The 16,556-nt window shown below is 37.8% G+C and overlaps 1 protein-coding gene across 2 annotated transcripts in view; it reads right to left on the bottom strand.

Moving 5' to 3' along the window:
• The window catches only part of LOC122662136 (YTH domain-containing protein ECT4-like), a 44,392-nt gene extending 39,951 nt beyond the window's left edge, over positions 1–4,441 (bottom strand). The window contains exons 1-3 of one of the 2 annotated variants that reach the window (XM_043857700.1): positions 4,269–4,441; positions 2,180–2,256; positions 1,886–2,066 (exon numbers count right to left, since the gene is read on the bottom strand). In XM_043857700.1, coding sequence (XP_043713635.1) covers positions 1,886–2,066; positions 2,180–2,256; positions 4,269–4,314 — 304 coding nt within the window. In that variant the 5' untranslated portion in view covers positions 4,315–4,441. The remainder of the gene's footprint in view (positions 1–1,885; positions 2,067–2,179; positions 2,257–4,268) is intronic. The other variant, XM_043857701.1, reaches the window with a different exon arrangement.
• Between the last annotated feature and the right edge of the window lie 12,115 nt (positions 4,442–16,556).

Genomic DNA, 16,556 nt, shown 5'->3' with positions numbered 1-16,556 from the left:
GCCTTAAAAACACACCTTCTAATGTAGTCCTAGATAGGTAGAAGACCTACTAGGAGCCAGACAACTAGGACCTGTCGAGCTGCTGGTTTGATGGGGGCAGAATTGAGATTTTAAGTAAAATTTAGGGTTAGGGTTAGGGTAATGAAAGTGTATCTTATATGGTAAAGCTAGGCAGGTGTAGGGAAGTCTAATGAACTAGGTTTTAATGGTTTTGGATGAGTAGCAGTAGTTTAGATGTAATTGGGTAGCAACTAGGGTTAGGGTTTAGGGTTTTGGGAAATAGGGAGGTGATGGAATCTAGGGTTTAGAGGTGGAGTTAGGGCAAGGGTTTTGGGTCGAGTTCTCTAGGGGTAGAGAGGAATGTATGCAGAAAGTAGCAGCTAAATCAGAAGGTTAGATCTGGAGTTATGGAGGTTTCCAAGTAGAAGTAGGAGAGGGGTAAAACAATAATTTTAGACAGTCGGCTGGGTGGATGGTGCTGAAATTTGAATTGAGTCTCTCTTAGGGTTTGAGGAAGATTCAATCAAAATTTTAGCAGATTCTAACTGTTAGATTTGGCTGGGCAGAATTCTCACAAGAATCACCTTGCATGTGACCTTCTAGAAGGGAAGAAGAATAGTTCCAGGTTTTAGGGTTCTAATGGATTTATGGTTTTAATGGTGGATGAGGAAGGTAATAATGATTTGAGTATTGGTAATGGGGATCGATGGGGCTCAGTTTAGAGGATTATGAGAAGAATGGTGTGGGCTAAAACTGTAAACTACTTACTTGAATTTGCAGGTCTTCAATGACAGCAGCTTGAAGAATAGAATCAGGTCCTCCCGATCTACAAGATGCAAGGAGCCAATTGGAGATCCACCAATCCCTTATAACAAATTCTCCCGGTCTACAAGACGTAAGGAGTCAACTGGAGATCCACCAGTCCCTTCACCTTGATATGACTCACAAGGCAACACTCAACAGAGCAAGGCAGCAGTAGCAGCAATGGGAGCAAACAAAAGCTATTTTTATTAATCAAATTCATCTTCAATGTTTGCCCCTCTTACAACCTTATATAAAAGACTCAAACTCAAACTCCTACATTAAAAAGGAAAGGCTAACCCAATCTTTAACCTACTAAGTAACTTAAATTGACTAGGAAACTGAAATAGACTCAAAATAGAGTCCTAATCCAGCCCAACTTAAATACTTAAAAGAAAACTAATAAAATCGCTTATATTGAACCACTGGTTCAAACCAGCTTTGGACCAGTTCACTTTATAACATTAAAAACATAAACATAAAACTAAGTATAGGACTAAACTATCTAATCCCGTATGCAACCTAATTACCCATATTTTAGGCCCATAAAAGTGGCCTATTACATAGAAAACCCATGGGATCAAAGGCCCAACATGTATATAACCCAAACCTAGATTTATTCCTAATAAAATAAGCCCATTTCGGTGATGAATCTACATCACCTTCTGTCTTGGTAGTTTATATTTTGAAACTATAATACAACTCAACTCAATTAAACCTTTCTCAACTAAATGCGGCTAGTTAAACAAAAGCTACCACACCCCAACTCAAATAGCTTCCCAAAGAGCACATGGACATGCACAAGGGTAAGGGAAAAGGCAGAGACAGAGAGAAATGAAATGAAAAAGGTGGCGATCCCATACAAGATGCATACTAGCTTAAAAATCGTCCAATTGCTCCTCCTTGTTTTACAGATATTCAATATAAAAATCCTTATATCCTTGGGCGGGTGCCACCATCAAATCTGAAAATATATTTTCAGTTTGCAGATCATTACTGATTTACTGGTAGGTCATAAGTCCTAAACACATACAGCTTACCAAAATCTCCTCCAGTGCAGGTAAGGTAAGAACAATGAACTAACCTCCATAGTAGAACGTATGGGCCTGAGGTGCATAGATATTGGGTTGGTAGCCAGTGCTACGATCTCCAGCTGCACCTACAGATGCTGATTGACCTGTGGCATCTCTAAGGGCACCTGTGGGGGCTGCATCCTGAGAAGGATTGGCAGGAACCATCTGCTGCTCATCTTTGGTGGAATGAGACTGATAATAGAAATTGGAAAAAATAAAAAATCAAGGAACTGATTTTACCAAAAGAGTAATGACAATACAACAAAAATAAGAATGGAAATCATTTTAAGGGGGTAGAAAACTACCTGGTCCTTCAAGTTATCTGGATCTGCAGGTTTCTCTTCCGCATTCAGGGTCAATATGTTTAGTGACTCAGTAGATTCTACGAAACAAGACTTTTAAAAGTTATCGACTACCCAACGCTTATTGAAGAACAGTGAGGAAAATAAAGATATCTAAACCAAAGTTCATTAAAGAACATAGAAAAAATTAAAGATATGTACACAAGCGTAAATAAAGACATGCATGCACCAACTGACTACTGATTGTTTTGAAGGGGGAAAAAATCAGAAAAGAATCACTCTACCAAGCAAGGGTGATTGATAGGGAAAACAATAGAACGTTCATATGCAGACCTCCAAATCCATATTTCAACAATCATCCTAAGGAGAAGACATTCCTTACTGCCCTACCTAGCATAGAATTCTTGTACCATGAGAAATAGACAACTAGAAGAAAATTAACAGCCTCAAATTGGATTTAGGAAATTTATTGCTTTAACGAGAGAAAGATAAAAGGAGATACATGAGGAGATCTTTGGAACCAGTTTTATTTAATGCCTAACCTGCCCAGTGCCCCACCCTTGTCAATCCAGGAAGAAGATAAAAACGGATCTAGAAGACAAATAAAACATAGGCAGATAAAATATTTTTAAAAAAATTACTAATAAGTGTCTGGAAGAAGCTCATGTTGTCACAAATTTTGTTCGAGTGTATGTTGACTTAACCATGCCTAAATGCCAAAAGGCAAGATCTACTGTGCCTGAAGGAAGCAGTTTTTCGCTCAAAATTAGGAAAGGGAAAAATAATAGAGAAGAGCACTATAATGGTAAATAAATTATGGAAACTCCCTAGGGTCAATAACAACAATTGAAATGGAACTACGGGCAGATGCTTCATTGTCTTGTATTTTTTGTCTCTAATTGGGATCAATTTACTTGGTGCTTCCTCACAAGTTTTAGCAGGCAACTCAAAAGCTTAAAAACTCAAACAGGATAAGCTGACGACCATTTCGAATCCATGAAGTTCTTATATGCTTCATTGTCTAGTATTTTTTGTCTCTAATTGGGATCTATTTACTTTGTGCTTCCTCACAAGTTTTAGCAGGCAACTCAAAAGCTTAAAAACTCAAACAGGATAAGCTGACGACCACTCCGAATCCATTAAGTTCTTATATGCTTCATTGACCAGGTTCCATCAAGTTTAGGTGTGAATTTAAGAATTTAACAGCTTGAAAGCCAGATTACAATTCCTTACACAAAAAGCTATGTTATTGAAAAGTAGTAGTCAAGTCAGATTCAACTCTTCTGATTTGATGATTAACTCAACTTCATAGTTTATATAATGCTCCACCAGGTAAACCACACGCAATTAAAAAAAGAAAACAAATATCTTGATAGGTAACAGCTGTGTTCATCCCATACCACTAATCTTCATCCCAGAAATAAATTTTTTCCATAACCCTAGAACCAAAAAAACATATATCAATTTTCATTTGACAAAGAAAACCCACCCACCAACACCCCAGGAATAGAACTCCAACACAAGCATGATGCATTGATTGTATTCAATCCCTTGTCCTATGAACTCCAAACCCAGAACTCAACAAAACATATGCAACCGTATCACCACAGGCCAGACAATGAAACGACTTTATGCTCAAACAAATAAACAAAATCATAGTACATACAAAAAAAAAACACTAGAAATTTACTGAATTAAACAAAATACCATAAGTAAAAGAATCTAGTAATTACAAGCGAACATGAAAATTTTAGTGCCAAGAAAGAAAAAAAAAAAACAGATTAAAGTCATTCAACAAGAAACTTGCTCCACAAAGAAATCTCAGAAATCCACCAACCCAATTCAAAAGATAAAAGTCCCGAGTTTTTGATAAAATTAATATTGAAGACCATCAAAATCAAATCCAACAATTAACTAGTTTTTAAGCTGCTGCATAAGAAAGGGTTTCTCTTCCTCCTTTGAGATGTAATTCAAACAGTAAGAATAAAAAATGCACAGAGACACAGAGAAAGAGGAAAATCAAAAAAGTATAATAGATAAAAAGCCAACAAAGGATCAAATCAAGAAAAGGCGGGATTTTGTCCATACTTACCACCAGACAAGATGTTTCGATCCGGTTCTTGCTGGACGGCCGCCATGAATCAAAGATCTCTAACACCACCAACCAAAGGAGAGTCTCTAGTCTCTAATCCGATAAGTTAAAGAGAAGAAGAAGAGAAGGATTCAACCTTTTTTAATCACTTAAAGGATTTTGTTTTGTTGTTGTTCTAGTTTGACAAATAAGATTAGAACAAACAGTAAATCAGAAGGGATTTTTGGCTGCAGAGCAGAAAGTCGAGGGAAAAAAACCTGCAAATAAAGGGAAAATACGAAGTAGTAATGTACGCTTTCCTTCGTGTAGGCGGTTTCGTTAACTTTCCAATTGAATAAATGAGAAATCAGATTGAAGGGACAACGGCAAGCATTTTATACTTCTGCGCAAGGTAATAGATCAAACACTGCACAGAATATGGGCACATTCGTCATTGCACACAGACTTTCTAGTCAACAAGGAAAATGATTATTTTTTTATTAAATTTTGGTAAAGAACAAGGAAAATGATTGAGAACTGTAAATGTGGGTTATTTCACTTCTACCCAAAAAAAAATATAAATAAAGATATGGGTTATTTCACACAATCTTTTTTATTTTTTATATTTTTATTGAAAAGAAAAGAGATATTACAAGTGCTTATAAGGATGGCTCGTCAAAATATCATAAATGTGATTTACAACTCTATCCTTTGACTTTACAAAACACTATCACTACCTACCATTTAAAGATTACATTAGTGAAGTTATCAAAAGCTTCAGCTATTTCAAAATAGGTAGTTATAGGGTTCCAAGATATAGGAGTTAAATTCCTTGGCATCTTTTCTTTTCTTGTGACTTTTCAAAACGTATTTGGGCGGTGGGTCCTCTTGGGTTAAGAACTAAGAGAATTACAGGTAACACTTTGCCAGAAGCCTTGAATCTTGTCTTCCATACGTACACCTCAACTTGGCCGACTAATTCTTATATCCTTGGTATTATCTGTATCACATTGTATTTTATTTGGATTCATAGAAACCAAGTTCTGTTTAACAATCGGCCTCTCAACCCTCAACAGATCATGAGAAATATCATGCAGTGGGTATGTGATTTACAACTCTATCCTTTGACTTTACAAAACACTATCACTACCTGCCCTCCCACATCGCAATCATCTAGCCCACCATCTAGCCAACGACTTTCCAAATCTGATTACTTGAAATTGGGTTCGGACGAGACCTGTGTTATTGTTTTTTATGGCAGCTTCTGTCCTTCAACAGCTTATGGGGGATGGGGTTTTGTTATTTGTTTGAGTTAAAATAGTACCGCAAGCGTACGGGTCAATCGTAGCTACGGGTCGAACACGAGGAGATATACGCCACTCTATTTAATTAACTTAAAAGTAATGCAAAGTGAACTAAATTAAAGTGTTAAATTAAACTAATTAAACTAATGAAAATTAATGCATCCTAACTCATAAGCATCTAACAAAATTAAAGGATTAAATTGGCGTCCTAACACATGAGCATCTAACCTATCAAACTAAAGCGAATTGAAAGGAATAACAAAAACGCAACCACACTTCATAATCACATAAAAAGAAACAAGGGAATAAAAGTGCATCCACATACCACAATCATATAAAAAAAATAAAAGAAATAGAGGGAGAAGAAGAAGAAGATAGAGAGAGATGGAGGAAAGGGAGAATGAGATTAAGGGTTTAGAGAATGAGATACCTTGATGTGCTTGAATACTTGAATAAATTCACCATGGCTTCCTCTTCTAAATCTCCATGTCTTGTCATCAACATAGGAACTTAGACTAGGAAGCTTTAAACTAAAACTATTACAACCATTAAACTAGACTTATGAAATCAAAACTAAGAACTTGAAATCAAAACTAAGAACTTAAGCCAAAAAATAGGAAAAGAAGAGAAAATTTCACTAAGTGAATGAAATAAAAATTACACTAAAAAACTGAATTAAAATTGAACTAGAAACTAACTAAAAACTGAACTAAAAAAACTAACTTCTTACAACCCAAAGGGCAAAGGGTATTTATAGGGGGAAGAGAAGAGAAGGGAGAAGAGGGAAGTGTAGGAGAAATATTCCCTAAGAAAAGAGAATATTCTCTTCTCCTTCCTCTTTTACAATGCCTTGAATCTTAAGAAAAAAGAAAAAAATAGAAAGAAGAAGAAGAGAAGATTGTTTACATAGACCTTCTATTTCTAGAAAAGTAAACTTCCAATTCTAACAAGTGCTTCATTTTCTTTGTAGATGTCTTCTCCAAGCAATAAAATCAAAGCATCTTTGATTTTTCAACTTTCCATAGGTGAGAGAATATCTTTCAAAATAAGTCTATCCCAAGTAGAATTCCAGAAGTGCCCTTGAGAAGTTGGAGGAGAGAGAGAGTAAGGGTGATGACTAGGATTCCTTCAAGAATAAATAAAATACCCATTCTGTCTTTTAGGAAACGTGGAGCATGGGGAGCTTATATAGGCCTCACCATTGTGTTCCTTGCGAAAAATCACCCAAAATAGACCCAAATTTCGTCCAATTTGGAGTTCGGGAGCCCAAGATATCTCAAGTTGAAGTTGGACTGTCCACAACCCTCCAAATGGAATCTTTCGGGTATAAGAAATATAACTTCTAATAATTTGTTAAGGCCCCTGCAATCTGAACTTTCGCTTCACTTTGTCCCCATCCGACTGTCAATAATTACAAATAAACCCCTATAGACCATTTTCGTGCTTCGTTACGGAAACGGCCGTAACTTCTTCGTTTCAACTCGGAATCATGTGCCGTTTAAACCGTTGCGAAGCTGACTCGATGGGCTACGCATCCAAGCCATTAACACCTTTAAACAGCTTAAAAACATTTTCTTAGCATCATCTCCTCCATTTTCACAAGAATTCACCTAAAACCTGAAAAGCACAAGAAAGCACCGAGTAACTCTGTCCAATATGGTAAAATGTATGCTTTATGCCCTAAGATTTCACACATAAATGTGCTCATCATTATTGTTTATAACAACAAAATTTGTGCTTGCTCTATGTATTCTGGTTCTGTAGGGTCAGCCCAAGAAGCGGAGCTCCGAGGACTGCAAGCAGGGTTCCAAAGAGCACTTTCATTGGACTACAAAGAAGTAACTGCTTGGACTGATTCGTAGGAGCTTGTGGACTGGATTGAGAACCCAGATGACTATCCTTGGCCTTATTAGTTATTTACTTTACTTTTTGATATTTCCCATCTTATTTCATCCCTCCGGTCTGTAAGAATTTTAAAACAACCAAGATCTTATATTACTCCAGTAGATAGACTTGCTAGGTATGCTAGACTTACAACAACTACCTCAGAGGAACTTGATGACAATGTAAGTGTTATGTTCAGTTAGTAAAGTTTCTTTTTCACCCCAAAAAAAAAAGATATAGGAGTTAAGTTAGATGGATTAAGTATGTCGCAAAGTCCTTTGTTGCAATGCCATATTTCCTTGATGTTGATATTTTCTTCCTTGGCTTTCTTCCATTCTTGGCTGATTCCAAAAAGTTGAGCTTCTTTAGCATCATGTGTGTGCATGCTACCTGCATCTGTTAGGAAACTTAGTCCATCTATCAAAATACAAAAAGTTCACTTGGCTAATTTTAGATCGGGTTCAAAAATTCCTTCGACCATTAAAACAGGTAATTCCATTTGAAGGTTAGCAGAAATGGAAATAAGTGGGGAAAGGTGTGTGCTTTGTGAAGAATCCATTTTAGGAAAATTTGTTGATGGTGGGTGAAGATGCAAATCTGATATCCATCTTGAAAGATTTTGGATGACCAACATGGGGTCAGCTTTAGTCGCATACAACATAACTTTGTTCCTTACAAACCAAATATAATAATAGGTTATAATAAAAACAGAAAAAAAAACCAAATTAAAGATTGTTTATCAAAGGCATTCGAGCCTAGGAAAGATTCGCAGAGATGGATAAAAGAGGGAGCAGAGAGATGTTCGGTTATTAATCCAAGAAGGTCAGAAGCCCAGATACGCAGGTCAATCACATGATAAGAAAAGATATCAAATTGATTCGTCGTTAGAGCCACAGAAAACACATGCAGGCTCGATGGGCATCCATTTCGAAAGAGAAGCTCTTACTGGGATTTATGCATTTAAAACACGCCAAAAAAAATTTTTAAAACAATGATGAATGTTAAGTTTCCAAAAAAACTTCCACCGTAAGAAATGTATGGGCCTAGGAACATTAGATTTGGCAATATAGTTGGCTGCTTGCTTCATTGAGAAAAATCCATTTTTTTGAGAGTGAACATCTCCACAGATCATCACTGGTGGAAATAATAATCCGAAGAACATTATTAATAGTTATTGGTGAAAAACAAGATTGCATAGTGAATGATTCCAATGAGTGTTTGTTATAAAATCATGTGCAGTGTTTAAGTTTGACTGATGGGAGATGATCTGTGGTAAAAAATTACTTGTGTCAGTTGGTATCCATGGGTCATACCAACATGAAGTAGTCTTACCATTCCCAACTTGCCGAATGACCATCTTCTTTAAATCTGGAAGCATTGTAGCAATACTTTTCCATGTCTAGGATCCTTTTTTTGATAAAGTTTTTGGGTCAAAGACGGACAGCTTGGGAAAATATTTTGCCTTATGCACTCTAGCCCAGATAGATGAGGTTTCAATTAGCAATCTCCACCCTAGCTTTAAGATTAAAGCTTTATTATGCACAACGGATTTTCTGATTCCAAGACCCCCTTCCCTAAGAGGTTGACAAATAGTATCCCAACCAATCAAGTGGCATTTTTTCTTGTCCTTGTGGTCATTGTTCCAGAATCGAAGAAAAATGGAATCCAACTCCTTGCATGTTTTCAATGGGAATAGAAAACATGACATGAGGTAGGAGGGAGTTGAGGAAAAGGATAGACTGGATTAAAATTCTTTGCCCTGCATAAGACAGGTGATTAGCTTTTCAAGTTGAAAGTTTAGATCGAACCCTATCCAATATATGGGTTAGATCATTACATTTTGATCTAGAATGGCAAAGCTTGGTTCCTAGGTAAAGAGAGTTGGGGTCATTTCCTTCAAGTTCAATAGGCTACATAGTCTCTTTCTTTGTGAAGTCATTACATTTTTGCTAAAACACACTTCGCTTTTGGAAAAATTCACTTCCTGACCAGTTAGATCAGAAAAAAGATCTAGAATTGATTTGATAGTTAAAAAATCCTCATCATAAGCTCTGCGGAAAATGAAAGTGTCATTTGCAAATAAAAGATGAGACATTTTATGGGCATTTCTGGCAATTTTGATGCCTTTAAAAAGGCCAATCTCCCTATAAGCAACTAGAAGTCTAGAGAGAACTTCCATTGTAAGGAGAAAAAGGTAGAGACTCAAAGGGTAGCCTTGTCTAAGTCCTCTAGATGGTTTCAAAAAATCAAAAGGACTCCCATCAATTTTAACAGAGCAGGAAGTGGTTGAAATTAATATATTGATTAGGGATATCTAGTAATCATTGAACCCCAGAAATTGGAAGAGATTACCAAGAAGCTGCCATTAGACTCGGTCATAGGTTTTGGACATATCAAGTTTTATAGCAGCAAAACCAGTTGTGAGGACAATGACCACATGGCAGGGGATCGCCACGTGTCCTCCACCTCATCCTTCTTTTGTGGACAAGAGAGAAGTGAATCGAATGTTGAAGTCGCCACCTAGAGGAGGGTCTAGGACCCAAGATTGTATTTGTAATGACTCTCATAAACGTCCTTTTGGGGACAAATGGTCTAGAGAAGTTATTAGGCACCCCAGTCCACCCGGTCAAGCCAGTCTTCTATTGCTAGGCATTATGGAATAGCATAACATGCTTTGGTAGAGTACAAAATGCAAGTAAAATTATGGGAAAGTAAGATACAAGGAGGGAACGAAGGAAATACATACCCGGAGGTTCAGTTGCAAGGTAAGGATTAGTATACTGGAATGTAAAATAAAGAACTAAAAAACTTAAATAACCTTAACATGATTGACTCTAGGCTAAGCATAATAATGTGATGAATGCATGTGAACAAAGATGATAATTTAATACACTTGTATGGAGTAACATAGTAATAAAATAGAAAAAAAATGCCAATGGTGAGTGTGTATGAGGGAGTCTTAAACTACGGGGGATTGGGATCATGGGGATGCATGCATGGAAAATGAGATACAACATAAGAGAAAGCATGAAGAAGAAGAGAAGAAATAATAGGGTGTGATCACTGCCTAGGAAGACGGGATCACACTTCCCTTGGAGATGCAAAACGCGATAAAGATAAGAAAAACAACGAAAATTAAATAATACCAAAGACCAAAGGGCCTACCTAGTGAAAGAATATCGAAATAAGAGATGTGAAGTTTCCCTTGTATAACTCAAGAGATTTGTATGTTGAGCAAGTATCACCACTTGTTGTGGCTTCTCTTGTCTCTCCGCAACTAGCACTTCGTTGGCAAGCCGGGTTTTTCGAATTGGTGTCTCTGAACCTTGACATTGCAAGTAGAATTGTAGTACTCAAAAGGTGAAGGGAGTGATAGGCTGAGGCCAAGGCTTCAAAACTCTTGAATGGAGGCTAAGTATGGATGGAGGGGTGTCTCAATGCAATATGGATAAGGAATCACCAAGGGAAGGCTTGTGCAACGGCTAAGCGAAGCTCATGTCAAGTGTATGTAAAGGCTGTGTAACCCTCCTCAACGTGAGAGGGGGTATATTTATAGATGTAGAGGGGTGTGTGCACTCCCAAATTCGTGTAGGTGGCTGGGTTAATCCGAATCGTTCAATGGAGGTGTCTTTGCATCGATGGTGGGTGTAAAGTCAAGGTAAGGACCAATTGATGGGTGACAAGTGTTATGTTGCCTTTGGGGGTGTTTCTTGGGGCCTAAGGGAGCCAAGATTGAGATCCAAAGTGCCAAAAACAGGCTAGGACGTGAAAGGAATTGCAATTGGAGCAAAACATAGAAGGTTTGGGCTTCTCGGATATGCTGTTATTTGACATTGAAAGTGCCCGATTTGATATCGAAGTGGGGGTACTCTCGACATCGAATGGTTGTCGATGAATAGAACTCGACATCAAGGAAAATAAATTGGGTGTCAAATGCCATTGGCTGAATGTCGAAGTGAGATTGACAGTAGAAGTGCACTGTTCGACAGTGGGAGGGCATGGCTTGGTGTCGACTCGAGGCCTTTGAGTGTCGAGGTAGGTTTAGGTGTCGATGGGTATGGTTTTGATTGTTTGGGGCTAGGTTTTGGGCTGGGCCAGTCTGATTTCAAGGGGTTTGGGTCAGGGCTAGCCTTCCAGGGGTACTTGGAGGGCTTGGAGGCTCTGGTTCGGGCTTCGGTAAGGGCAGTGGGTGACGACAAACGGATTCGGATAGTGCACACTAACTCTACATCCACAGATATGCCGGCTCTAGGCCTTGGAGGGTGCTCATCATCGTTACAGGAAACCTCCGGGGGGAAGACAAAATGAGGTGCCTACACCCGTCTTCCCTTCAAATGGTTGATGTAGTAGAAAATTTTTTGAGCTATGGTTATGTTGTCAAAGATCTGCCAACCAAGAATGAAAGTAGCCTAGAAAGGAGAAATGAAAGAAGGGAGGAGGGGTCATAGCCTATTTGCTAAGATTTTTGCGAATATCTTATAGGAAACATTTCAAAGGCTAATCGGTCTAAAATCAAAAGCCACAGAAGCATTTTCTTTTTTTGGGGATCATATAAAAATAATATGGTTGCACCTAGGAGAGAGAAACTTATTAATAAAGAAAACAGAAACAAAGTGTTCAATGTCCATCCAAATAAAATCTAAAAAATGATGATAAAAAAATAGGCTGAAAACCATCTGGTCCTGGTGCTTATAGGCACCAATGGCGAAAACAGCTTGACGGATTTCTTTTAAAGTTGGGATAAAAGTAATAGAACTGTCAAAAGAGTTGTTCACCAACTTGGGGAAAAGACATTCAATGAATGTAGTGTCCAAGGGATTGAATGAAACCTTGGCAGTTCCAAAATGTTCATCTATCTTGTCTCCATTATCATAAAAAATAAAAGGTAAGCTTCTTTTCTGAATGTTTGTCTTAAATATAGAGTGATAGAACTTTGTGTTTCTATCCCCATCATTGATGAAAGAATGTCTAGATTTTTGGAACCAGAACATCTCTTTGGCAGCAGAAATCCATTTGATTCTGGAAGCAAGAAGATTTAGAGCATCAAGGTTGATGGTGCTAAAGTCAGAATCTTCTACATTGCCAAATTGTTCAAAAAATGCATTTTTGAGGGAATTAACATGGCCAAAGACATTTTTATTCCAAGAGTTTAAAAGTCTTCTCATGGAAGAGAGCTTTGATTGGAGATTATCTTGGTTCAAAAGATGCCATTTCTTGGAACAAAAGGAAAGAAAATCTGGGTGGTGTATCCAGGCCTCCTGATAATGGAATAATTTTTTGAAGGACTTCCAGGGAGGATTGGTGCAAATGGATGACGCTTACTGCCTTTTCCATCTCTTTCCATTCTTTATTACTCACTTTAGCTGGTTTCTTTGATTTTTCGAACAGAGCCATAGCCAAAACCCTACTATATTAGAAGATCCTTCATCCTTCGATGTCAGAGGGTAAAGTTATTCTTCTCATTAAACTTCTCAATGTCGTACTTAACGTTTGAGCTCTTTCCTAACATCGTGATAGTAAGCACCAGAAACGGAGTAACCTAGAAGCTCTGATACCACTTTGTAGAAATGAAATCCTATAACGATGTAGAAAACAAATGAAAATAGTAAACAAAACAATCACACAACACAAGGATTTACGTGATTTGGCAAGGTGCCTACGTCCATGGAGAGATGAGAGCGGTTTTCACTAACAAGGGAGAATAGGGTTACAGCTTCTCGTCCTCATTCCTCTCTATGTTTATAAAGAATTCCTAGTAACCCTAATAGCCCCCCATCATAAGAATTTACAGGGAAACAAAGAGATACAAATTTTCTGAATTACCTCCGTGTAAATCCTAAAATTTCCTTTGGGCCCTAAAGGATTTTAACAGCCCTTCAGAATCAACCCACAACCCCATGCGACAGAATACAAGACATCATATCCCCAACAATGCCCAATGTTATTTCTCATATAGTGGTACTTAGTGTAATTTTATCAACCTGTTAGTATGAATATTTTATTGTACCATTATTTCTAAGTAGTCTGCATCCAAAATGGAACTCTTGAAGTATAATCTCCACGTGAGATTCTAATTCTTTCCTAAAAATGTAAAATGCAAGCCCATAAGAAAGCATTAGTATTCAGACAAAACACCCAATAGTACTCCAAAGATACTTGAAAATGGATCCAAACCTTCTTAGCAAGAATGTAGTGGATAAACAAATAGAAAACTCCACTGATGACACATGTCACATTTGGAGAAGCAACAAACAGGTTTTCCTTCTTTAGTAGATGTATAGATGCATCTATTACAACTTGAATGTAGGCATTTGTTGTGACTAGAATGGCCCATTTACATAACTACATATTGGATTGATAGTCTCTGAGTTTAAAGGAGACTTTAAAAACTATTTCCCTATAGCAAGGCTGTTAGACAGTGAAACTAGAGATGTTCTATCACATAGTGTGAGGATAAAATATCATGGCAGGGAATCGCCATGTGTCCTCCAACTCATCCCTCTATGGGAGAGAAGAGAGGGGTGGAAAATATATGTTGGAGTCGCCACCTAGAGGATAGTCTAGGACCCATGATTGTAATGTAATGATTCTCATGAAGCGCCCTTTTGGGGACGAATGGTCCATTGGTCTGGGTACGGGTCAAGTTACGGTCCAGGGAAGGTATTAGGTACCTCAGTCTGCTCGGACTTGCCAGTCTTTCTATTGCTTGGTAGGGTAGGATTATAACATGCTTTTGGGTGAGAAATATAAAATGCAAAGAAAACTAAGAAAAGAAAAATACAAAGGAAGATTGTGGGACATACCTGAAGGTTCGGCTGCATAGCAAGGGTTAGTATGTAGTAAGGTAAAGGAATAAACTCTACGAAGACTCTATCATCTAAGCATGATCAAATCTAACTAGGCATAGGGAATCAATGGATATACAAAAAATAAATAAAGATAAAAACACAAGGGAAGGGTCTAAGGCCTAATTCACATACATGACATGGAGAAAATGCGGGAATATGGGGACTAAACATTTATAGCATGATGGCGATTACATAAGAATAAAGCCGAGGATGTATAAGAGGAGTATGCGAGGTTCGTGTATGCATGCAAATTTTATAACATGAATGAGAGAGAGGAGAGTCTTAGACTACATGGGATAGGGGTCATAGATTAATGCATGCATGCAAGTGAAATACAACAAGAGAGGGGAAGTGTGTGATCACCATCTAAGAAGATGGGATCACACTCCACCCGGAGATGCAACATGAATAAGATGAAAGTAAACGATAAAACTCGATTAAATCATAAAAAAAAGGAGGCTTATCTAGTTAGAAATAGTTCAAAATCGGAGATGTGGAGGTTTCCCTCTTAAGACTCAGGAGATTTATATGTGGAGCAAGTATCGCCACTTGTGATAGATTTTCTTGTCTCCTTGTAAGCAACACTTCATCATCAAGCACCAAAATCACCAAGTTAGATGACTTTAAGCTATGATCTTGAAGTCTCAAGTATGAACACTCAATAGGCAATGGCTATGGGAGCAATGAACCAAGGGCCAAGGGCCAAGTGAAGGGCCAAAGACCAAAGACTCAAGACCAGGAGCAACTGAATAGTAAAGGAACCAAAGAAAGACCAATGCAATAGTAGGGACCCTCTTCACCGTGAGAGAAATCATATTTATAGATGTAGAGGGGCGTGTGCACTCCCAAATTCGTGTAGGGATACTAGGTTTGATCCGGATCATCGGTAAGGCATGTCTTTGCATCAATGGTGGGCATTTTGTCAAGGTAAGGGCCAATAGGATGTGGGCATGTTGTTGCCAAAGGGGATGTTTCTTAGGGCCTAAGGAAGCCAAAATACGCATCCAAGTTGCCAAAATTGAGCTTGGACGCGAAAGAAATCGAAATCAAAGCTAAACATGGCAAGTTTGGGCTTCTCGAATTTGCACAGAATTGACATAGAATTGGGGCCGAGTCGACATGGAGTGGTTGTCATTGAATAGCTCTTGACATTGAGAGAAAGCCTTATGGTGTCGGAGTGAAATTTTTGAATGTTGAAATGGGATAGACATTAAGGATGCTCTGCTCGACAGTGAGAGGAGATGGCTCGATGTCAATGAAAGATTGGGTCGATGTCAACTCGGCGTCTTTGAGTGTCGACCTAGGCTTCGGTGTCGACAGGGAGGATTTGGGCTATTTGGGCTAGGTTGTATTGGTCCAGGCTGGTTCCAAGGGGTCTGGGTCAGGGCTAGCCTTTCCAAGGGATCTTGGCGAGCTTTGAGGCTCTGGTTTTGGACTTAGGTAAGGAGATTGACAATCAGTAAATAGATTCGGGCAATGCATACTTGCGCTACATCTACAGATACGTCGACTCTAAGCCTTGGAGGGTGTTCATCAACATCACGGGAAACCTCCGGGGGGGAAGGACAAAATGAGGTGTTCATCTACACATAGTAACTGTACACTTACGCATGATGGGAAACTTGTATTCTAAATCCTTGAATTCTCTTACCAGACGTTTGCATATAGTAGTTTGTCTAAGTTTTGTCATTCTATTTAAATGTGAGTCAGCTGTTAGAATTTTTTTTGTTTTCTTTGCTTTTGATAAATTTTCATTTTTTTTTAATTTTTCATTTCCAATTCTGGAAATTTGTCTGTCTTATGTGAAACAATTGTGGCCTTAAGTTATTACTACATACACATTTTTTATACAAAGCTTATGTAAATCCTGTAAAGGAAGTCGTGTTGTGATGGGATCAAAGTCAGTCAAATTTGATATTATTCCAAGTATTTTCAAGTGTATTTTGAACCAAATATAGTCTTTAATGTAATAAATTGTTTATACTACTGCTCAATTTGTGCTAGCCTTTTCGACTAATATAATATTTTAATTAAGTTTAACTATTTTTTAAAACTTTTCGTTTGTTGTTCTTTGTCTTATTTTATTTATTGGTCTTTCTCCAAATGTAGAGATTATCTCTTTTTATTAATTCTTTTAAGGTGTAAGTTGCTTTGTTCCTTTTCTCTCTCCCACCCCCTTCTGTTTATGCTTATGGAAAAATTTTCAAAGGTTCAAAATCATCTATTCTTGAATAGTTATTTGATCTCTAGTACCCTATTCTTGAATTATTATT

Source organism: Telopea speciosissima, chromosome 5, assembly GCF_018873765.1.
Source record: "Telopea speciosissima isolate NSW1024214 ecotype Mountain lineage chromosome 5, Tspe_v1, whole genome shotgun sequence".
Taxonomy (NCBI): Eukaryota; Viridiplantae; Streptophyta; class Magnoliopsida; order Proteales; family Proteaceae; genus Telopea; species Telopea speciosissima.
The sequence above is the reverse complement of the archived record's forward strand: the minus strand, read 5'-3'. Positions and strand labels throughout refer to the sequence as shown.